Source organism: Primulina huaijiensis, unplaced genomic scaffold (genome assembly GCF_012295235.1).
Source record: "Primulina huaijiensis isolate GDHJ02 unplaced genomic scaffold, ASM1229523v2 scaffold37561, whole genome shotgun sequence".
In the NCBI taxonomy this organism is placed as follows: Eukaryota; Viridiplantae; Streptophyta; class Magnoliopsida; order Lamiales; family Gesneriaceae; genus Primulina; species Primulina huaijiensis.
In genome coordinates this window covers 4,276-28,347 of record NW_027358779.1, presented here as the reverse complement: position 1 = coordinate 28,347, position 24,072 = coordinate 4,276, and the positions used below count along the sequence as shown (strand labels likewise).

General features: G+C 34.9%; 1 protein-coding gene and 1 non-coding gene across 2 annotated transcripts; one reads left to right on the top strand and one right to left on the bottom strand.

The window, feature by feature from the left end:
• Positions 1 to 308: 308 nt before the first annotated feature.
• On the bottom strand, positions 309 to 382 carry TRNAV-AAC (transfer RNA valine (anticodon AAC)). Its single transcript has one exon. It is a non-coding gene; the product is annotated as a tRNA-Val (tRNA).
• Positions 383 to 3,181: 2,799 nt separating this feature from the next.
• LOC140968637 (uncharacterized) lies at positions 3,182 to 4,108 on the top strand. Its single transcript, XM_073429655.1, has one exon. It carries the CDS (start codon positions 3,182 to 3,184, stop codon positions 4,106 to 4,108), a length of 927 nt encoding a protein of 308 aa, XP_073285756.1.
• The last annotated feature ends 19,964 nt before the right edge of the window (positions 4,109 to 24,072 follow it).

The following is a 24,072-nucleotide window of genomic DNA, read 5'->3' as shown; positions in this document are numbered from 1 at the left end:
TATATATCAAGTTCTTTTTAAAATATGAAGATAGGTTTGAGACTTAAAAAAAAAAGAGCCAAAATTTTGGTTTTTATTATTAAAACTAGTTGACTCTAAAGTAATTAATTAATTTAAAAATAAATTTTCCAATAATACATGCAAAAAACGTGTGTGAATTTATAGTATATATGGAGTTGAATTTTTTTAAAAAAGAACAAAAATATATGTAATTCAATTATTATAAAAAAATTTAAGTCTGGTTTTTTTTTATAAAAAAAATCAAGATATGAGAATAAATCAGAAAATGTTACTTGTTAAAATGATATTGGCTTCGTCCGGACTCGAACCGGAGACCTTCAGTGTGTTAGACTGACGTGATAACCAACTACACCAGGAAACCAATTGATTTAGATCTAACATTTAATGTAATAGAACAATAATATTGGATGGTCTCGCATGAGAGAAGTTAAGAGAACAAGCGTTCATCGTATTGTTTATCAAATTTTTCATCGCCCAGCTCAAACTAAAATATGTAATCAAATTTATAGTTGAACCCGTAGATAATATATAGCCTAATTTTCCATCCAAATTGTAATATTGTATGTATTATAGAGTGTTATACCAATCCATAGTCCCAATTTGTGTTACCTATCGTAGCATCATCGTAGTGGTGGTAGATATCATTGAAATTTTATAGTAATTGATCCCCAACATTATATACGTTTGGTGTTGATAATCTAACTTGACGTCGTGCGATAAAATGATGAATTATCAATATCCATTTTTTAATATATGCTTGTTGGGGATATATTTTGCTTTTTTCATATTTTTCAATTTGGTTGTCTTGGCTGCATCAAATTACATGAGAGAAGATACGCATATAAAATATGACAAGTTTCTTAAACAATAATGGCTCATGGTGTTTGATAAATTCGATGAAGGATACCAACTTTTTCTTCAAACTTTACTCTTATATGATATTAATATTACACTTTTATTTTTATTTTTATTTTTAATTTCAACGCACACTTTTATTTTTATTTTTTTATTTCAATAATTCAAATATCAATTTAATTCATCTATAATTTATCAAATTTTTCACTTTAATTAGTCGATCATAATAAAAAAGATTTTAGAGTAACTAGTATTGATTATTTCGCGAGCCCAGTTCAAATTTTGGGCGGAATAGCTTTCAAAAGTGGTTTTCTCTCCACAGAAGCCCATCTTATTTAAAAAAGGTACCTGAGTTCATTTATATTTTAAAATATAATAAATTTCATTGGTCTAGGCAAACAATATTCGATAAGGATAATTAAGATTGGGCTATTTTAAAATTTCAAAATACAATAAATTTAATGAAAATAATAATAATATTTTTTTAGAGAAATTTCAAAAAAAAATTGAATTAAATTTGATGATTAGGGTGGAAGAAAAATAGTCCATATCAAAAGAAGAATAAACGTGTGGGAAATGACGACGACCATAAGCCTCTATTCTTTACAAATGATACATGCACCACCTCAATTTTAAAAAATTGAGACACACATGTGTCTTTTCTTTTGACTCTCGAGCTCCCGATCAACTCATTGATGATATAAGAAATGCCTATAAATAGCGGTGATTGAGGTCCCTAAACACACACCTCATAAGAACAAAAATACACCATTTACAAAGAGTTGGAGTGTTTAGAAGGCTTCAATCGGAGGAAAAAAAAATACTTACAAATTATTTGATGGCAGGAGGTAACACTCGATCCACTTCCGCATATTATTTATCATGTTGTAGAAACATGATTTTGTTAAAAAAAACTCTAACACATGGTGATATTGATCAGGCAAAAAAATATGGTGGCTTAGAAATTGGTAGCTACACTTATATTTTGATGATAGAAGTGCCATGAAACGATGAGTTTCATTTATATTTTTGGAAAGCATCAAAACAAATATAAGATGTGAGGTAATGTACATTAAATTATTTAAAAAACAAATTATCACATTAATCTAATATGCCCATTAATCTAATATGCCATGGCATGTAATTTTTATTGTATTTACTATATCAAAGTTTATTTGCATTTTTATCTTATATGATATTCGTTATTTAAACGGAAGTCGTTAAATTTTTCCAGATTTGAAAATATATATATATGATCTGCCATTTGAATAAGCACATCACTCGAGTATTCATACAACAAACAAACTTGTTTTTTTCTTTAGAAAGTAATATAGAAGGATCCAGGCGTAAAATAGGATAACAAACTAAAGGGAACTGTGCATTGCGGCAGAAAGTCCTACCTCTTCTTCGATATTAACTTTTCCTTCGATTTTCCAGTCAAAGCCTTGAACCAGTGTGCCTAGCGTAATACGCAGTACTGCTGTAGCTAGTGCAGCTCCGGGACAAACCCCATTCTTCAACCTCCAAAGGGTACGTAGGTGAAATTATGATCTTTTAAATCGTTTGATTTATCCTTGTGGTCAACGGGATTTAATGGGTTTCCCAAGAACCTCTCGGGCATGAATTATGATGCGTTTTCCAGCACATCAGGGTCTCGATTTATGGCATAAATACTTACCACAATCCTCGAGTTCTTGGTTATGTTTTAACCGCTGATCTTGCAGTCTTCCCTGCATTTTCTGAATATAAAGGGTGGTGAAGGATGGAGCCTTAGAGTTTCTTTAACAACTGCATTTTATAAGTATGGAAGATTGGGGATGTCGGACTATTAGCTTTAATTAATACTCACTCAGCTAATTATTAGTTAGCATCACAGTTAGCGGTTCACTACTTTTAGTTAGTTAGTTAACTAGCGGATGCATATATCTGTACAAAACTAGACTTTACACTTTACTTGAGCAATAATAGAGTAATCAGATTTTCTCTCTCAATTCATGCTCAATGCATCCAATATGGTATCAGAGCTCAACTGCTCACTCGATTGAAGATCTCCGATCAAGTTGAGATGCTCGTCGCTCCGCATACTCCGACGATCAAGCTGAATTAATCCAGCTTGATTTCTCTGAGCTAAGATCATAATCTGGTTGATTTCAGTGCTCCACGGTTTCCTTCTGCAACGGCACAAGCGATTGCTAATTTTGATGATTCCATGAGTCCTTACTATATACATCACTCCGATGGCTCATTGCTTGTTCTTGTCTCTCAACTACAGACCAGAGATAACTTTGCCTCCTGGTATCGAGCTATGATCATAGCTTTCTCTGTGAAGAACAAGCTGGGGTTTGTGGATGGATCAATTCCAAAGCCTGATAATTCCGATCCGAATTTGTTGACTTCATGGAAGCGAAATAACAACATTGTGATTTCGTGGATACTCAATTCCGTTTCAAAGGAAATATCAGCAAGCATCATCTTCGCAGATTCTGCTGTGGATATTTGGCAAGATCTCAAAGATCGTTTTCAGCAGAGCAACGGTCCGAGAATATTTCAACTAAGGAGTGAATTAATCAATCATCGTCAAGGTCAATCATCTGTAAGCGTATATTTCACAAAGCTCAAAACCATTTGGGAAAAACTCAACAATTTAATACCTCAATTCGTTTGTGGGAGCTGTTGTGAAGGAATTAAGAAACTGGAGTTGCATCATCAGATGGACTATGCGCTAGCCTTTCTGATGGGGCTTAATGAATTTTTCTTCCAAGTCAGGAGCCAAATTCTGTTGATTGATCCTCTGCCTCCAATCAACAAGGTGTTCTCTATGATCATCCAAGAAGAAAGGCAACGCCAGATTGGTACACCCACATATTCACCCGATGGCTTGGCATTTGCGGTAAAAGGAGAACCAATCAAGGGAGAACCAACCAGAGTTTCAAGCGATAATGTGGGATCTGCATTCAGAGGCAAGCCTCGTTTCAACGTGAGGAATTATCCGAGAGAACGTCCTTTCTGCTCCGCGTGCAACATGCATGGTCATACTCTGGACACATGCTACAAGATACATGGTTATCCACCGGGGTTCAAGCCAAGGCCCCCTCGAAACCATTTTTCAACTCAAACTCATCTGGTTAATCTAGCTTCAAGTCAACTAAATTCCCCTGAGGCTGAAACTGCCGCAATTGACAGCAACAATGAGCATTTTTTTCAAGGTCTGAACAAAAATCAATATGGCTAACTCATGACCATGTTTGCCAATCATCTATCATCTAATGTGACAAAGTCCCACGATGCAGCCAACACATCGCATTCTTCAGATACCACATTGCATTCTTCAGGTACATGCCTCTCCATATATGTGCCACATTCCTTAATGTCTTCTTCCAGTTGGATAATGGATTTGGGAGCTTCACGACACATATGTTCAAATTCTAAAGATTTTATCTCCATAAAACCCATACAGAATTCAGTTGTTACATTACCAAACCATACACATGTTAATGTTGAGTCATGTGGCGATGCCAAGATCAATGATGATTTAATTCTTCGGGATGTTCTCTTTGTCCCGGCATTCAAATTCAATTTGTTTACTGTGGGCTCGTTTATTGCATATACTGAGATGGTTATAAGTTTTTTCCATGAAAAGTTTGTGATCCAGGATCTCAACCTCAAGAAGACGAATGGCAAGGGTAACAGAGTGGACAATATATACGTTCTCGAAGCGAACACACCCTTTGAACTTACCGCAAACTCAGTCTCTGTTCAAGAATGGCATAATCGCCTAGGACATCCCTCCAACAAGATTCTGGAACGCCTACAAGATCGGCTGCACTGTCAAAGGATGACGTTGGACAATACTAATCCATGTTATATCTGTCCTTTGGCTAAGCAAAAAAGGTTATCATTTGTTTCAAATCATCATATATCTTTATCTCCTTTTGATTTGATACATTGTGACATATGGGGACCATTTGCTGTTTCTACGTTACATGACCAACGATACTTCCTCACACTTGTAGATGATTGTACACGTTTTACTTGGGTATTTCTCATTCACAGTAAATATGATGCACCACAATATTTTTCACGGTTCTATGCTATCGTAGATACTCAATTCAACAGTAAAATTAAAGCTATTAGAACCGACAATGCTCGAGAATTGGCATTCACAGATTTAGTCCACATAAAAGGGATGATACATCAATTCTCTTGTTTACAAAGACCAGAACAAAATTCTATGGTTGAGAGAAAACATCAGCATTTGCTGAACGTGGCGAGGTCCTTGTATTTTCAGTCACGAGTTACTCTCAGATTTTGGGGCGAATGTGTCTTGACAGCAACCTTTTTGATAAGTAGGATTCCTTCCCCTTGGCTACAACACAAGACTCCTCATGAACTCTTGTACAAACACACATTTGACTACTCCGCTCTCAAGGTCTTTGGATGTTTGGGTTTTGCTTCCACACTCCCTGCTCCTAGACATAAATTCCAACCACGAGCAAATATGTGTGTTTTTCTGGGCTATCCACCTAGAATGAAGGGGTATAAGATGTATGATATTCACAATTTCGAGGTGTTTGTTTCATGAGACGTGGTGTTCCATGAAAATATTTTTCCCTTCCACTCAAGTAATACATCAGAACCTTCAGTAGATATGTTCCCTAATGTTGTGCTACCCAAAACAACACTTGAAAACCTCCATTTCGCTGCTCAAAATACAGGTCTTCCAGAGGACTTACTGACTCCTATAGTGGAGGAAATACCCATCCAATCTGACCTTCAGTCCGCACAACTCCCGGCATCAACTTGAACCTCCACCAGAGTTTTTCAGCCACCGTCATATCTTCGGGACTATCATTGCAATTTGCTGTTGCAAAATCCACAAACAGATTGCTCGGCTTCATATCCTTTAAGCGATCATCTTTCTTATGACCTTTTAAAGCAGCATCATAAAGCCTTTGCTCTCAATGTTTCTGCCAACTTTGAGCCAAAGTTCTATCATGAGGCTGTTCAATATTCTCAATGGAGAAATGCTATGAACGATGAACTATCGGTCTTAGAAGAAAATTGCACATGGTCTATTGTACCATTACCACAGGGCAAGCATACCATTGGATGTCGTTGGGTGTTCAAAGTCAAATATGCATCCAATGGATCGGTTGATCGTTACAAAGCTCATTTAGTGGCTAAAGGCTACACTCAACAAGAGGACGTTGATCTCTTTGAGACATTTTCCCCTGTGGCTAAACTTGCAACTGTCAAAATTCTATTGGCTCTTGCTGCTATCAACAATTGGTTTTTTGTCCAGCTGGACGTCAACAATGCATTTCTCAATGGCGACTTATTCGAAGAAGTCTATATGGATTTGCCTTTAGGCTATTCCAAGATACCAGTTTCAAGGGCTCGTCCCGATCGTTTAGTGTGTAAGCTAAATAAGTCCTTATACGGCCTCAAACAAGCTTCTTGGCAGTGGTATTCCAAATTTTCTCATTCGCTTCTTAGCTTTGGTTTACTCAATCAAAATCAGACTACACCTTGTTTATTAAAGGAACGGATTCCTCTTTCATTGCGTTGGTATATGTCGATGATATCATCATCATTGGCCCATCTCGGTATATCATTGAATCTCTCAAAACCTTCATCAACAGTCAATTTAAGTTGAAGGATTTAGGATCCTTGAAGTACTTTTTAGGGATGGAAATTGCTCGTTCCAAGGATGGAATTTCCCTTTGTCAACGTAAATATGCTTTACAACTCTTGGAGGATACTGGATTTCTCGCTAGGAAGCCAACCACCACTTCCATGGATCCAACTCTTCATTTATCAGCTGATCAAGGAGAGTTGCTTCAAGATTCCTCTATATATAGACGCCTCATTGGTCGCCTTCTGTACCTCACCATCTCACATCCTGACATCACATTTGTTGTCCACAAGCTGAGTCAGTTCGTTGCTCAACTGCGTTCCGCCATTTGACAGCAGTTCATCACCTTTTTAGATACCTTAAATCATCACCTGGCCAAGGCATTCTCTTTTCAGCTACCTCATCACTTCAACTTAAAGCATTTTCATATCCTGATTGGGCGTCCTATCCTGATACTCTAGCTTATATCTTGGAAAGCCAAGAAGCAAACCACCACTTCTCGATCTTCTGTCGAAGCAGAATATCGAGCACTAGCGGGAACTACTAGTGAACTGGTTTGGATCTTGCAGCTGTTAAATGACTTCCATGTTACTGTATCTTCCCCAGCCGCCATCTTTTGTGACAATCATGCTGCCATTCACATTGCAAACAATCCGATTTTCCATGAACTTACTAAACACATCGAGATCGATTGTCATTTTGTTCGGGAAAAGATAGTTGCTGGGCTCATCAAGCTTCTTTCCATCCGGTCACACTTGCAACTCGCCGATATGTTTACAAAACCACTCCTCTTTTCATCCTTATCGACTCTCATGTCCAAGATGGCTATCCATGACATATATTATCCATCTTGAGGGGGCGTATTAGCTTTAATGAATACTTAGTCAGCTAATTATTAGTTAGCATCACAGTTAGCGGTTCACTGCTTTTAGTTACTTAGTTAACTAGCGGATGCATATATCTGTACAAAACTAGACTTTACACTTTACTTGAGCAATAATAGAGTAATCAGATTTTCTCTCTCAATTCATGCTCAATGCATCCAATACGGACTCTTGGACTAGTCTGGTCGAACCCACGATGGAATCGATCTCATTTTGCGGCTTTTTCATTGCATTAGGAAGGTTGATCAGCTTTGCTAATGCCCATTCTAATTTGTATATGTACCTCCGATGAAAAGATCGTGTCAAGTGTTGGGACATCGAATTTTCGCACCCGAGACGCAGCGGAAGTTAAAATTTTTTTTTACTTAGACGTCGTGTGTTTATAACCATACATATGGTGTTTAGAGTTATACTTTCGCGTATTAAACGATGGACTTCAAACTATTCCAGATTTTAAGTGGAGATAGTCCTCCTTGTATATTCCTACGAACGGCTCTTCAACCTTGATCGTCTAATTAGGTCTACGATCGAAGATCGTCTTCCTCGCTTGGATTGAACTAGAAATCGCAAGAGATTTGTGCGTTGAGACGGTAGCCCTCGAATTTCCAAAATTCGTAGTCGATGCAGCGGCAGAGGGGCGACAGTGGAGGAATTCACTTGGTCGAAATTTTCCCCAATCCCTTTCGTATTGGCCGAGGGCTTTTTTTGAGGTGGGATGGATTTATTGATTCTTAATCAATGTTTATTGGAGATAATTAAGTCAATAATCCAAAATTGATTATATGAAATTTTTATTTCCAATTTTTAACTTGGCCGTGAGCTTCAAGAGGAGGGAGAGAAAAAGAATTTTCCNTTTTTTTTTTTTTTTTTTTTTTTTTGTGCAATATTGTGTGCAAAACTTTCTTTTTATTTTATTTTTTTTAATCTCATATGGTATATATATATAGGTTGACTCCTAATCCAATTAGGAGTCTCTCTCCCACAAAGACTCTACATATATCATTATATTAAAACTCCCATATAATTAATATATATAATGTATTTAATTTTTAATAATACATGATATATTAATATCATATACACATATTTTATATCACCACATAAAATATATACATATATATATATATATATATATGTACATTAATTAAATTAAATAATCATTATTTAATTTATAAAATTAACTCTTTAGTTAATTTAATTCTAGACTCATCTAGGACATTTATGGAAATTTGTGCATGTTAGTAGTCACAACTACTAGCACAATTATTTAATTAATAAATTCTTAATTCACTAAATAAATGATTATGAACTCATTATAACCCCGATCGACAATCCGAGATCGCCGATGTATCAAGGACACAAATCTCGTTCATATAATGAAAATCAAAAATTTCGAATATCAAAATTTTCACTTACCATATTGGGCAGCTGTCAGTTTTAGTGAACTCCTTCACAAAAAAAGCAGTCCCACTCTCTTTGCTTAATTAACAATCATGCTAACTTCCATCCTATGGAATCAGCTTATAAACCACTTTATAAGCTTCATGTTTGATCTTCATCAAAATATAGTCGCCAAATTACAACTCCTTGAAATTTGACTATCTCAATGGGAACACAGAGTCTGATACTTGTGTGACCCTCAATGGTTCAAGGATACAGCTAGCCGTGGGTTCACATCTCCATGTGATTCAGAATAACATTTATTCTTATTCGTGTTTACCCTAGTTAACCACATTCTTTTCATCAACTCTTTGATCAAGAATGTCAAAACTCATTTCTGATTGCACCCATCGGATCATGATAAGAGCGTCTAGTAGCATCGTCCCATTATCCCCTAGGTATCACTGATAGTGTCTGCAATAACTTTTAGTTATGGTTAGCGTACAGTACGGTCCTTTCAATACATATATCCCGATAGAATCTGCAATCATTGGTATATCGAGAGTTGCATATGAATTCGATAACGATGCAATTTATCTTTGAGTACTAATAGTGGCATGGTAACCTCGCCACCTGATGACCCTCGATGAAGTCAGTAAACGGATCAAAGTGCATGCTAGAATGTATAGCCCCTACATTGTCCCGAGTCAAAGGACTAATGTTGTACAACCATAACTGTGGACTATTCCACTCGATAAGTAAGAACTACTTGGACAGTTCGAGGGAGGTTTGTTCAGTGCATCATCATATGATCACCCATCCATCTGAATGGACATCTCCATTCCCTTGCCAATGAAACTGGCGTTTACAACACAGATTCTAGTCTCGAGCTCAGCGACTTTTATCCTTGTTTTAGGCGGTTGATACGAGTAGGAACTTGTTTAGAATATACGGTATACTTCCTAATGAGTTTCATGATCTTACGTTGCGACGCAGACCTCATGGTAACTATTATATATTCAAGGACTTTATATATGCAGCTTGCATGAATATTCAGATAAAGTATAATGTCATAATCAAATAAAATCATAAAATATTATTAAAATAAAGATTGTTTTACATTTAAGTCAATAAAAGCTCAAGCCACAATTTGGCTTGCCGGACACATACTATAACATAAAGATTGAATATCTTGATCATATTTTGATTATCAAGCCACAATTTTAATTTAAACTTACTCAATTATGGTACGAGTTTTCTGTAAATAGTGGCGTTTAAGGTCTCTAAGTATACACACCAAAAGTTACACAATACCACCAATTGTGAGGTTTAGAGTGTTTAGAAGACTCTTAAACAACTTGAAGAAATTCAGAGTAGATGTTCAAAGTGTTCTTCATATTCAGTGGCTAGAAGTAACATTCGATCTATTTTTTCACATTCAGTATCATGTTATTAAGTTTAAACATGAAAAAATTTCTTACATTTGGAGCAATTTTTACCTTCTCCTTGATACAATTAAGCAAAACATTTGAAAATCTTATTTTTCTATTTTTGTGCAATTTTTGAAATTCATAAAAAATGGTCAAAAAACCCTAACTTTTAAATCAACGTAACTTGCGACCATACGGAACCCAACTCCAGCGATTGAAACCACCGGCCAAAAGCCCACGTTGGGGCGACCATAAACCACCGCTGGCCGGAACAGTCAACCGTCGAATTTGGCAGGAAAATCGCACATTTGTTCTACACGATTTTTTACCTTAGATATGACCATCGTTCTCTTGATTTACAGCTAATCATGGAGCGGCTATGGAAGGGAAACAGTTTCCCAGATGTCCCCATCATGATTGCACTAAGACCCGACCATGAATCGTCTTCATATGGTCGAAATCCAGGAATATCTGATTGTTGCTTCTGCTCGATATTCGGGACAATTTTCAATTTTCCTGCCAGTTGCACGATGGTGTGTGTGCAGGTAATGATTGGTAATGGTCGTCCATCCATAGGCAACGATCTACGGCCAGTGATATCAACGGAGGATGTGGCAGTAAGGAAATTGGAAATTGAATGGCTTAGCGTTAGGTTTTGACTCGAAAATTGGGAATTTTTTTTATGAATGAGAGATTTTCAAATTGTAAGAACTGTTTGACTCGTACGATATTTTAAAATTTCAAATTTTTTGAAATTTTGATCTTTTGAAATATCATCTCTCCAAAATTATGGATATTTTGCATGTTTAAATTATTTGAATAAGATATGTCAAATATTGTGATTTATTTCCTTATCTTGCATGCAATTAAAAATTATGTTAAAATTTTTTATGCAAATGAAGAACTTGTTAATATTAAATTATATCTGGGTCCAAAATTTTTATGAACGAATTATTTAAAATTTTAGTTTATAAAGATCCATAATATGGATAATTAAATAAAAATAATTATGAAATACACCTGAAACATTATCTTAAGGAGTCCTTCATATTCTAGATACTAATGATATGTTTTAGAGCCCACTAGTCTTACGAGAAACGTTGCTCTGTCTAAAGAGTTTTATTTTTAAAAAGACCTTAGCCCTACCAATATTTCTTGAGAATACTCTTGTAAAGTGTTGATTGTGTTATTAATAATTATTATATAAAGAAGTAAATGAAGTCAAAATTTTTCCCAGTGAACCGTATAATTATAAATAATTAAATTTTAGTCACAAAACATTTAATTATACAAAATTATACATTAAGTGGATTTGGATCACATTATAGACAAAAATTGTAATTAAGTATGTGAATACAATAAATTTTACCCCACATGGGATTTTATTACATTTATGTTAATAATTAAGATAAAATTTCAAAATATATTTTTCTGAATTTACCCATAGATGTTGAAGAAAATTATTTTGATAGTTTTATTATAAAGTTATATAAAATATAACTGAATTAAAAATTTAGCTAACAAGCAAATTTATGTCCCTAGATTTTTTTGTAAATGATTTACATTGATATAACATGAAATTTCCTAAAAATATTTTTGTAATAAGCATGTTTATTAAATTTCTTGCAATAAAACCTGTTAATTTCTCAGATATAAGTTGCGATATCCCCGAACTCAAAGGGAATGATTACAAAGTGTGTAAAGAAAGAGATCTCCTTCAATTAGGGTTGATGGATATTGACTATGCTACAAGGAAAAACGAACCACCTGCCATAGATGAATTCAGCAAACCTGATGAGGTTGATCTTTATGATAAGTGTAAGCGATCTAATCACTACCGTGTCATGTTCATAAAGACCAAGATCTATGTTGGTATTCGTGGTTCGATTGAGGGGCATGAAATATTCAAGGACCAACTTAAAGAAATTGATGAACAATTTCCAACTTCAGACAAGGCCCTTACCAACATCCTAATAAAGGAGTTTTCTTCATTAAAGCTCACAAGTGTGAAATGTGTGCGATAGCATACATGAAGATGATAGACATAGCGGCTCGATTGAAAACACTTGAAGTGAAAATATCTGATAACTTTCTTGTGCATTTCATTTTATGCACTCTTCCACATAAACATGGACTCTTCAAAATTTCTTACAACACACATAAGGATAAGTGGTCAATCAATAAATTGATGATCATGTGTGTTCAAGAGGAAGGGAGGTTGTTGACAGAGAAAAGTGAATGTTTTTCTGACTGCACAAGGAAACTCTAAAAAGCAAGCCAAAATAAAGGAAAAAGGGAAAGGAAAAAATTCTACCTCAACCTATCATCAAAAAAGAATCTAATTGTTTCTTCTGTAAAAAGACGGGACATATGAAGAAAGATGGCACCAAATTCAAATATTTGCTTGAGAAGAAATGTATTCAAATTTCATTTGTTTGTTATGAATATAATATGATTTATAACATATGGTAGATTGACTACGGTTCTACAATCTATGTCACAAATATCTTGTAGGGTATGCAAAACCTAATGAAGCCAGTGGGAAGTCATTAGATCATATATTCGGTAAACAAAATGCCTTCACATGTGGAGGCTATAGGGAATTGTAATTTAGTTTTGGTTTTGGAGATAAAATTATGGTCCAAGTTTTTCTGGAAATTTAATTTCAATTTCAAGTCTGGTACTGTTTGGATACTCATTTCTATTTTTGAAAAATTCTATGAATTTATTTTATAAATCAAATCTTTTTTAGAATTGTACAATGATTGAAGATCTTTTTTCAATTTTCTTGCAAAAAAATATCAAACCCATTGTGCATCTTCAAGCAAATATTAACAGATATGTTATAGATGAAGATTCCTCTATATAGTGGTACCAAATATTAAGACACATCTCTATAGACATGATTAATAGATAAGTAAATGTTGGAGTATTCAACAAATTGGATTTTACTAGTTTGGGGACTTGTGTGGACTACATTAAAGGTAAGCAGAGCAACAAATCCAAAAGAGATGCCAAGAAGAGTATCAAACTATCAGAGATCATACATACGGATATATGTTATCCAGACATGAATATGCAAAGTTCGAAATATTTCATCACTTTCATTGATGATCACTCATGATATATGTATATCTACTTGCTTCATAACAAACACAAAGCATTGGATGCTTTTCAAGGTTTTAAGGCTAAAGTAGAAAAACAATGTGGTAAACAAATTAAGATCATGAAATCTGATAGATGTGATGAATATTATGGTAGATACATTGAAAATGGACAAGCTCTTGGGTCATTTGCGAAGTTTCTTCAAAAATGGGATTGTTGCCCAATATACTATGTTTTGTTCTCCGGAACAAAATGGTGTGGTTGAAAGAAGAAACCAAACTTTAATGCACATGGTTAGGAGTATGAGGAGTAACTCCAAAATTCCCAAGACCTTGTGGATTGAAGCTCTTAAAACGACAATGTATATATTAAACCGAATTCCAATTAGGTTGTCCCAAAGACACCATTTGAATTATTGGAAACTGAGTTTGCAACGTATACACATTTGCGGATGCTCGTATGAAGTAAGATTTTATAATCCACAAGAGAAGAAACTGGACCCAAGAACCATAAATAGATATTTCATTGGGTATGCCGAAAATTCCAAGGGATACGGATTATATTGTCCATCTCATAGAACTAGAATTGTGGAATAAAAAATGAAAAATTTCTTGAGAATGACTTGATTAGTGGGAGTGATAATCTACAATATGTAATTCTTGAAAAAGATCACATTAATGATCAACACTCTTGTTTAAGTGATCCATTTGCTGTCTTTCACACCCTCAAGCCTTAACAGGTGATGGACAACCAATTGATCAAGATCCAGAAGATGCTGATGAAAATCTACTCGATCAAACTGTTAATAGGAAGAAAAAAACAATGTTTTGCCAAACATTAGTTCAAAAAGCTCCCCAAGATAACAACTTAAAAAAATCTACTAGACTATATTATGTATCTGCAAGAATTGGACTTTAACGTAGGAGCTGAAAATGACCCTCAAACATTTTCACAAGTCATAAGTTGTAGTCAATCAAAATTATGGTATGACGCCATGAAGGAAGAAATGAATTTGATGGCATCAAATCGAGTCTGGGATCTTGTTCAGTTGCCTAATGGTGCGAGGAACATTGAACGTAAGTGGGTCTTTAAAACAAACAAAAACTCATTTGACAACATTGAAAGATATAAATCAAAACTCGTTGCTAAGGGATTCACTCAAAGGGAAGGAATCAACTATAAGGATAACTTTTCTCCTATGTCTAAGAAAGATTCCATTCAAATAATTATGGCATTAGTTGCACATTTTGACCTCGAGTTGCAACAAATAGATGTGAAAATGGAATTTTTCAATGGTGATATAGAGAAAGATGTTTATATGAAGCAACCAGAATGATTTTTCTCTAGTGATGGTGTGAAAGCTTAAGAAATCCATATATGGATTGAAACAAGCCTCATGTCACTGGTATCTAAAATTTTATGGTGTTTTATCTTTTCATTTGGTTTCGTAGAGAATATCGTGGATCAATGTATATACCAGAATGTCAGTGGGAGTAAGATTTGTTTTCTTATCTTATATGTGGATGATATACTATTTGCAACTAATGATAAGGGATTGATATATGAGGTGAAACAATTTCTATGTAAAAACTTTGATATGAAGGATATGAGTAATGCATGTTATGACATTGGCATAAATGTGCATAGAGATAGATCTCGAGAGATCTTAGGATTGTCTCAAGAAAACTATATCAATAATGTTTTAGATAGATTCGAATGAAGAATTGTTCACCAAGTACGTCTCTTGTAGTGAAGGGAGACAAATGCAATTTGGATCAATGCCCAAATAATGACTTTGAAAAGGAACATATGAAGAAAATTCTTTATTCTTATGTTGTTGGAAGGTTGATATATGCTTAGGTTTGTACTAGACCTTACATTGCATATATAGTTAAAATGTTGTGGGAAATATCAGAGTGATCTGGTATGGACCATTGGAAAGCTGCAAAGAAAGTGATGAGGTACCTTAAAGGGAACCAAGTACTACATGCTTATGTTCAGAAGAACTGAGAATTTGTAAGTAATTGGCTACTTTGATTCAGACTATGTTCGCTGCATTGATTCAAGAAAATTCATTTCAGAATATATTTTATAGCTAGCGAGTGGAGTTGTATCTTGGAGAAGCGAAAGCAGACTTTGACAGCTACTTCCAGTATGGAGTTTGAGTTTGTATCTTGTTTTGAGACCACCTCACATGGTGTTTGGATGAAGAATTTCATTTCAGGGCTTAAAATCGTGAATTCTATTTTTAGGCCATTGATACTGTTTTGTGACAATTTAGCTGCTGTTTTTATGCTAAGAATAACAAAAGTGAAAGTCGAAACAAGTACATTGACATTAAGTATTTAGCCATATGAGAACGTGTTAAAGATAATACAATGGTTATCGAACACATTAGCACTGAATTGATGATTGCTGATTATTTGACTAAATGCATGCCACTACATAAATTTAATGATCATGTAGAAAATATGGGACTCGGTTCCTCTATGTAATTTTGTTATAAGAATAAATTCATTTATTAATGAAACTATTTTATGATATTTTTCTCATATTTGTTATTTGTGTACACATTCATTTCTTTAATAAATATTACTAAAGTTGTACCTTAATAAACATATGATTTATTCACTAAGATATTTCAGTTCGAGAAACACAATACATTATGATACATTGAAGATGATACTCTTATTTAGAGGATTTATAGTCATGATTCGTGTATTTTCTTTACTGATTTGGTAATGATAAGATGTATATAGGCCAAGTGGGAGAATGAACTGACCTCGACTCTTTTTTTTTCATAAACTCGAAAATACTAATTAAAATAAACTTAACATTTTCATAAGCATAATAAATTAACATTTAAAATCTCAAGTATATAAAATATATCTTAATTATCAATTAACCAAAAATCTTATGTCGACCTTTAAAAAAATCAACTAACAATAAAATAAAGCATAAAAATATATCTAATAAAATCATTAACATAACTCTTTTAAATCTTTTATCTATCAAGCTAGTGCGGAAACATAAAGGTCCCTCGGGAGTGTACTGCTGCACTCGATCTACTCAAGCATCAGCGCCTCCTCAAATCATCAATTCTGCATCATACAAACCTAGTGAGTCTAATGACTCATCATGTTCTAAACATGAGTAGCAAATAATACATATACAATCACATGCATCTAAAAAAATCATACTTTTATTTAAAATAGCTTTTGGACATAAAGAAACCATTTAAAATCATTTAAAAATCATTTAAGCATAAAAAAATCATTTAAAAAAACTTTTAAGCAAGAATCATATATCATAAATCATTTTAATCGTAAAAATTTCAATCCTTTATCATTTTGGGTGAAGTTTGATCCTTGAAAATGACTAGCATTTATCCTTTGGTAGACTGATCAGTCTTCAGCTCCACATGGTCCATGGGGGTGGGCACTAGGCTCCACCATGGAAATACGATCGTCGGACTCTCTCGGGGGCGTTCTCCCATAGACGGGCTCCTTTTGGGGCCTTTTCTCCAAAAATAGGCTCCCTCTGGGGCCTTCTCCGTATATAAGCTCCCTCTGAGATATTTACCTCACGACATCCCCACAAAATCATATATCATTTGTCATAGTCAATTCACATCCCTCAAAATATTTTTCCTTTTTTTTTAAAATCATAACATATCATAACTTCCTAAAAATAACATTTTAACAATAAAAATTGCACAGCATTACCATAAATCATAAAATATCATATTTTCATAAAAATCATCATTTTCAATCATAAAATATCATTTAACATGCATTATAATCCTTCGGGACGTTGCCAAGCTTTTACGTATTACCCAAGTGTAAAATAACCGTTTTACCCCTAGACATAAAATTTCTCGATTTTACATTTTTCTTACTTTTAATGACATCGGCTTACCCCAAATAATTATTTAAGCTCATATCTAATTTTTCATAATTTTATTCAGATTAAATCTATGCGTTTGAATTAATTCTTTAATTAACGTTTCGTGAGACGTTTAATTCCCGAATAAATTCAAAACTCAATATTTGGATCCCAAATTTTAAACATAACCTTTTTATTACCTAAACCACCCTTGTGAGCCATGAACCACACCCGTGGACCCATGGTTCCAATTTTTCTTCTTATATTTTTGTTTTTGACCCTTAATGGAACATACCGAGCCATCTCCCTATTTACTCGAGCCACGCCTAAGCCAACTCAAGCCAAACCCGAGCCAACACATCTAGGAACCCTACTGACCAGCACTGACCTATGGAACTATCCCCTAACTCGCGCACAAGCCTCCTGGAGCAAGACCTTTGCTGCACATGGTTTGTTACTCACGCCAATAGATTCCTAGCCAACTTAGGACAGTTTCCGTCGAGCCACCACCGAGCCCACCTGACCCTAACCGACCCTGGACCATGCCCAAACCCAGCCGAAGCCCAGCCCCTGAATCCACGCACGAACCATCTGAAACAAGACAACAGCCGCGCGCAATCACCATGCTCTCTCACGTTCCAGTCGAGCCAGCAGCTAACCAAGCCTCACCATCACTTGTACCAGCACTTGACCCTCTTCCTTAGACCCTCTAGAACCCACCATGAACCTCTCTGCCCTAGCCACGAGCCCCCTTGGCTGCTGCCATTCCCCCAAGTTCACGCGAGGAGTCCTTGCTCCACGGGACTCCTCCAAAGCTGCGACCAAGGAGTCCAAGCCATGCTAGAACTCTTCTTAACCTTGACCCACGTGCAGCCCAGGCCCCAACCCAGCCTTGGCCAAGCCGTGAGCCCCCATGCAAACCATCGAGCCAAAATAATCAAACCAAAAAGAAAATTGCACCTAGAAAACCCTTAGTCCCTCCTCTCTCTTTTCCTATGGTTCCAGCCTCGATTTCCCCATTATTTTATCATGTTTTAACCACATTTCATCATGTATTGGCAGCGTACTCTTTGGGAATCATAACGTTTTTCATATTTGCGTAAAAACTTCATATTTCGAAAATAAATGTACTACCGTAAAAATATTCAAACACCTATTTTTTCATACATAAACAATTAAATCATGCATATTATGAATTTTATGATGTTCAAAAGGATTTAGAAAATGTGCCTTTGCGTTTACAATGCTCGAATACGCAATCGTTGGCGAGGGTGCGAAGAAGAACGACCGGACGACGAAGAATCCAAGCTTTTTCTCCTCCTCCTATTCTCGAAAATAATGTGTGTGGGTGCTCTGTGTTTTCGGCTGATTGTAGGTAATTATGGGGTGAAAAACACTTGGTTTGCTTATTTATAATTCTTAATTAACATATTAATGTGCTTGAGTTTTGAGCTTGCAAGCTTAGGAGAAATTGGGCCCACTTAATTTAATTAAATTGGGCCCAATAACCCTTATTTAATTAAAACATAAAAGTTTATAAAATTAATTTCTCAAAAATAATATTTTTGATCTTTTAAAAACTCCTCGTTTGCCCAAAACCAGTTTCTCGGGAAAAATCGAGCTCGACTCGTAAAATAATTCGAACTCTAACATTTTTAGAAAAATTAAATCATTTTTAATCATATTAGGAAGCCTTGTAAATATTTAATGAAAAATAAATATTATTGTCTTGGTCGTCTTCGGTCTCCTTTCCCCTGCCTATTATCGAATATTCGGGTAAAATCCTTCAATTTTATGAAATCGTGGCATATAATCATGCAATCATACCTTTAATCATTTAATAAATATCATGCAAGCATTTAAAATCAATTGAATAAAACCATTAAGCAATTTAAACAACTTGCATGTATGTGGTTTACGTAGGTTTGGTTTTTCGGACGTTACAGAGAATGTTGGAAAAAATTTATTAAGTTATAAAATCTTATCCTATTAAATGGGCCATATGATGATAATTAAAAATTTTAATTATGCACAAACTTTATGTTATCTACAAGCCATAGATTTGTAAAGATTTAGATGTGCAAAATTATATCTTGATAATGTTATCATATTTTCAAATTCAAAATATTTAATCATGATAAGTTATAATTTAAATTTAAATTTACTCGATCATGGTATAAGTTCTCTATAAATAATGATATTTGGGATCCCTAGCATAAACACCAAAAGTTACACAACACTATCAATTGTTAAGTTTGGAGCGATTAGAAGACTCTTAATCAATTTGAAGAAATTCAAAGGAGATGTTCAAAGTGTTTTTCATATTCAATGGTTGGATGTAACATTCGATCTATTTTTCTGCATCTAGCATCATGTTATTAAGTTTCTTACAGACAAAACCTCCATTATGCATATTTTTTTCTTGAAAATCCAGTACTTGCCATAATCTTGAATTGAAAACCAGGTGTTGTTATGTACAAGGTAATCCAGTGGCAAAACTTTGCGTCGTTAGTTTTGAACAATTCTGCAGCGTTTGAAATAACATATTGATTTGTTGCACCGGCACGGATCATCATGAACTGGCCATACCGAGAAGCTAGCTGAATGAGTTAATTAGAAGATGCAAATGACCAATGATTGGCAGAGCAGGTGGGCTAGGCGGAGTGTACGTGCTGCATGTTTTGGTTAGATTTTCGTCTTGTTTTGATGAAAACGTGAATTGGAGAAGCAGAAACCAGAGAGATGAAAAGGAATTTAGCAATATATGTGGGGAATACTGTTGTGGCCATGGCTATTTGGGGAATGTAGCTAGCTAGTAATTGTTAATGAAGTCCCGTTTGCACTGTGCATGTATTTATTCATAAAAATATATTCTGGAGTTGCATTTGAAGAGATTCTGTCCGTGAGAAAAACCACAATATATCCATTGTTCTTCATTTATATATGAATTCCTTCAAGATTTCAGACTGATCTATTATTCTGTTTTTTCAAGTTTTTATATTTGTACTATTTTGTTTATAATCCATATAACAATGTAATAAACAAATATCTTTACTATTTTGTTTAATTCATATAACAATGTAAAAGAAAATATGTGCCTGCATATTTTTTGGTATTTTAAAAATTAAAATTAGATATTATAAAATAAAGTGAACAACTTATTTTTATTTTTTAATATGTAAATATAATATTAGATCAAAGTTGCTATTCAATATCAAACTGATGGAGATTTGAATCAAATTTAGAGTTTGAATAAAAATTATGTCTCATGAATGTGGGAGTGTCTTTTGGCTCTCCGTATTCTTGAGTTAGTTATGGTTCATTATTGTTGAAGTGTCTTTTGACTTTTCACATTCTTGAGTTAATTGAATACTTTTGGCTCTTCATATTCTTTATTTAATGAGAAGATTAATTGAGTTAATTAATCTTTCATGACTCTTGGTATGTATTTTGGGGTTTATAAATAGTAGGTTCATGTCCTCATTTCAAATACATGAAAATGATTTTTACAAACACTCAAGATCTCTTTCAAGCATTCTCTTGCATTTCATATTGTTAGCTTTCCATTTGACCTCCGTTAAATTTCGGTGATAAAGTGAAGGTACGTTTTCATTTCGTCGTGGTAGTGCCTCGTGCTAAGTCACTGCTGGTTGTTCCGTTGTATCTTGGGAAACAGACGTCCAAGACGATCCTCGAAGCACATACACGAGGGGACGAATCTGTTTTAAGGACAATGTACTTCGTACAGGCCTCGATTGGTTTACTTTAAGTTTTACTCTACTGTGTTTTATTCACCATTTAGTCCACTGGTTTTTACGAAAGTTTATTGTACTTTATCATTCGATATATTGTTCAACAAACTTAAAACAGATACTCATTACGTGCTTACTTTCAGATATGGCTTCTGAAACATACGTGTTGAGGGAAATTGGTTCTGTTGTCCCTCATGCCACTTTGACTCCTCAACTTGCCTCACATGCTGCTACTGTTGCTGTGCCGGCTACTCACGACGAAAAACCTGAGAAGTTCACTGGTGTAGACTTCAAAAGATTGCAGCAGAAGATGTTGTTCTACTTGACGATGCTGAACCTGATCAGCTTCCCCCCACATGTTCTACTTCAAAAGATGGCAGCAGAAATGTTGAATCTGTCAGTGCAGTGGAGAAGTGGAATCATTCTGATTTCTTATGCTGAAACTATGTACTGAACGAACTGGCCGATTCGCGCTACAATGTGTTTTGCGAAAAGAAAACGGCTAAAGAACTATGCGAAAACCTCGACAGAAATTACAAAACCGAGGATGTCGAGGCCAAGAATTTTCTTGTAGGCCGATTTCTGGATTTTAAAATGGTGGATTCAAAGCCGGTTATCAGCGAAGTTCAAGAACTCCAAGTGATTCTTCACAAGATTCACGGAGAGGGGATGACTTTGAGTGAATCTTTCTAAGTGGCTGTTATTGTTAAGAAGCTACTACCAGCTTGGAAGGATTTAAAAAATTATTTGAGCACAAACACAAGCAGAAGAATGTTGAAGAGCTCATTGTTCAACTTCGCATCGAGGAAGACAACAAGAGTTCTGAAAGACGATTGTTTTCTCCACTTGCTGCCAAAGCAAACATTGTCGAGCATGGCAAAAGCTCGAAAAAGAGAAACTTCTCTTCCTCCAACAAAAAGTTGAACCTGGGACCCAAGGGATGCGTTTCCAAGAAGAAGTTCTCTAAAAAATGCTATAACTGTGATGGCATGGGTCACAAGGCATCTGAATGTAAGAATCCAAAGAGAAACCGAGAGGTGAATGTGATGAAGAACATATCTCAAGAGGTTTCAAACATGAATTTATGTGCTGTAATCTCTGAAATTAATCTGGTGGGTTCAAACCCAAGAGAATGGTGGATCAACATTGGTGCCACTCGCCATGTTTGCTCTGACAAGAAAATGTTTGCAAACCTTGAGGAATCCGAGAATGGGGAAAAACTGTTCATGGGAAATACCGCTACTTCTGAGATCAAGGGTCAAGGAAAGATTGTTCTAAATATGACTTTTGGAAAAGAGCTGACTCTTAACAATGTGTCATACATCCGTAAGAACTTGGTGTCTGGTTTCTTCTTAACAAGCATGATTTTTGCATTATCTTTGAGTCAGATAGAGTTGTTTTCTCAAAAAGTGGAATATTTTTAGGCAAAGGATATGTTAGCAATGATTTGTTCAAACTCAATGTAATGGCTAATAAGCATGTGATTAATAAAGTTAATACTTTTGCTTACTTGTTTGAGTCAGTCTTCATGTTTGCGACTTGGTAGACTTGGATACGTTAATTATGATATAATTCGTAGACTAATTAACATGAAAAGCATTCATGCATTCCAAATTGATAGACAACACAAATGTGAAACTTGTGTTGAGGCAAAACTAACAAGATAATCTTTTCGAACAATTGAAAGAAATAGCGAACCACTTGATCTAATTCACAGTGATGTATGTGATTTAAAAGGTGTGCAAACACGTGATGGAAATAAATACTTTATCACTTTTGTTGACGATAGCACAAAATTTATTTTGTTATTTGTATCTTCTTAAAAGTAAAGATGAAGCAATTGAAAATTTTGTCCACTACAAAAGTGAAGTTGAAAACCGACTTAACAATAAATTAAGGTGTTAAGAAGTGATCGTAGAGGTGAATATGAATCACCATTTGCTGAGTCTTGTGCTCAACATGACATCAAACACGAAATAACCACACCTTACTCACCTCAGCAAAATGGCATTGCAGAGAGAAAGAATCGCACATTGAAAGAAATGATGAATGCATTGTTATTAAGTTCTGGTTTACCTTAGAAGCTATTCTAATAGCAAATTACCTTTTAAATAAGGTATCCCGAAAGAAGCAAGATAAAAGTTCATACGAGCTATGGAAAAGTAGAAGTCTTTCCTACCAATACTTGGGAGTGGGGTGTCTTACCAAAGTAGTTGTACCCACTCCAAAGAAAGTAAAGATAGGAAAATTGTTGATTGCATTTCCATTGGATATGCTCAAAATAGTAGCACGTATCATTTTCTTGTACACGAATCTCAAATGCCTGATATTCACAAGAATGAGATATTGGAATCAAGAAATGCTTCGTTCTTTGAACACATATTTCCTTACAAATCTAAAGAAGAACCAAGTTCATCCAAAAGATTATATGAGACGATTTAAAAAGAACAGAAGCTTAACCAAGATATTAAACTTAGACGTAGCAAAAGAGCTAGGACTGAGAAATTATTTGGTCCGGATTTCATCACTTTCATGATGGAAAGTGAACCTTAAAGCTTCAAGGAAGAAATGAGTTCATCTGAGAGATCTCTATGGAAAGAGGCTATCAATTCCGAAATGGAATCCATTTTACAAAACCATACATGGGAATTAGTGAATCTTCCTCCGGGAAGCAAACCACTAGGCTGTAAATGGATTTTCAAACGGAAAATGAAAACACATGGAACCATAGATAAGTATAAAGCCAGATTGATCATTAAAGGTTACCATCAACGTGAAGGGCTTGATTACTTTGACACATATTATTCTGTATCGAGAATAACATCTATTTGTGTGATACTTGCAATTGCCACCTTGCGAAATCTTGAAGTACACCAAATAGACGTAAAGAAAGCTTTTCTAAATGGAGATTTAAAAGAGGAAATTTACATGGAACAACATGAGGGATTTTCTACGACTAGGCAAGAAAATAAGGTTTGTAAACTGGTGAACTCTCTGTATGGCTTAAAACAAGCATCAAGCAATTGCACGAAAAATTTGATAAAGCCATGATAAAAAGTGGATTTAAATTCAGTGAATGTGACAAATGTGTATACATAAATATCACTGAAAATAGATATGTCATT

Coding starts and splice junctions, on each gene's coding strand:
- LOC140968637 (XM_073429655.1), top strand. CDS start 3,182: ATGATCATAGCTTTCTCTGTGAAGAACAAGCTGGGGTTTGTGGATGGA.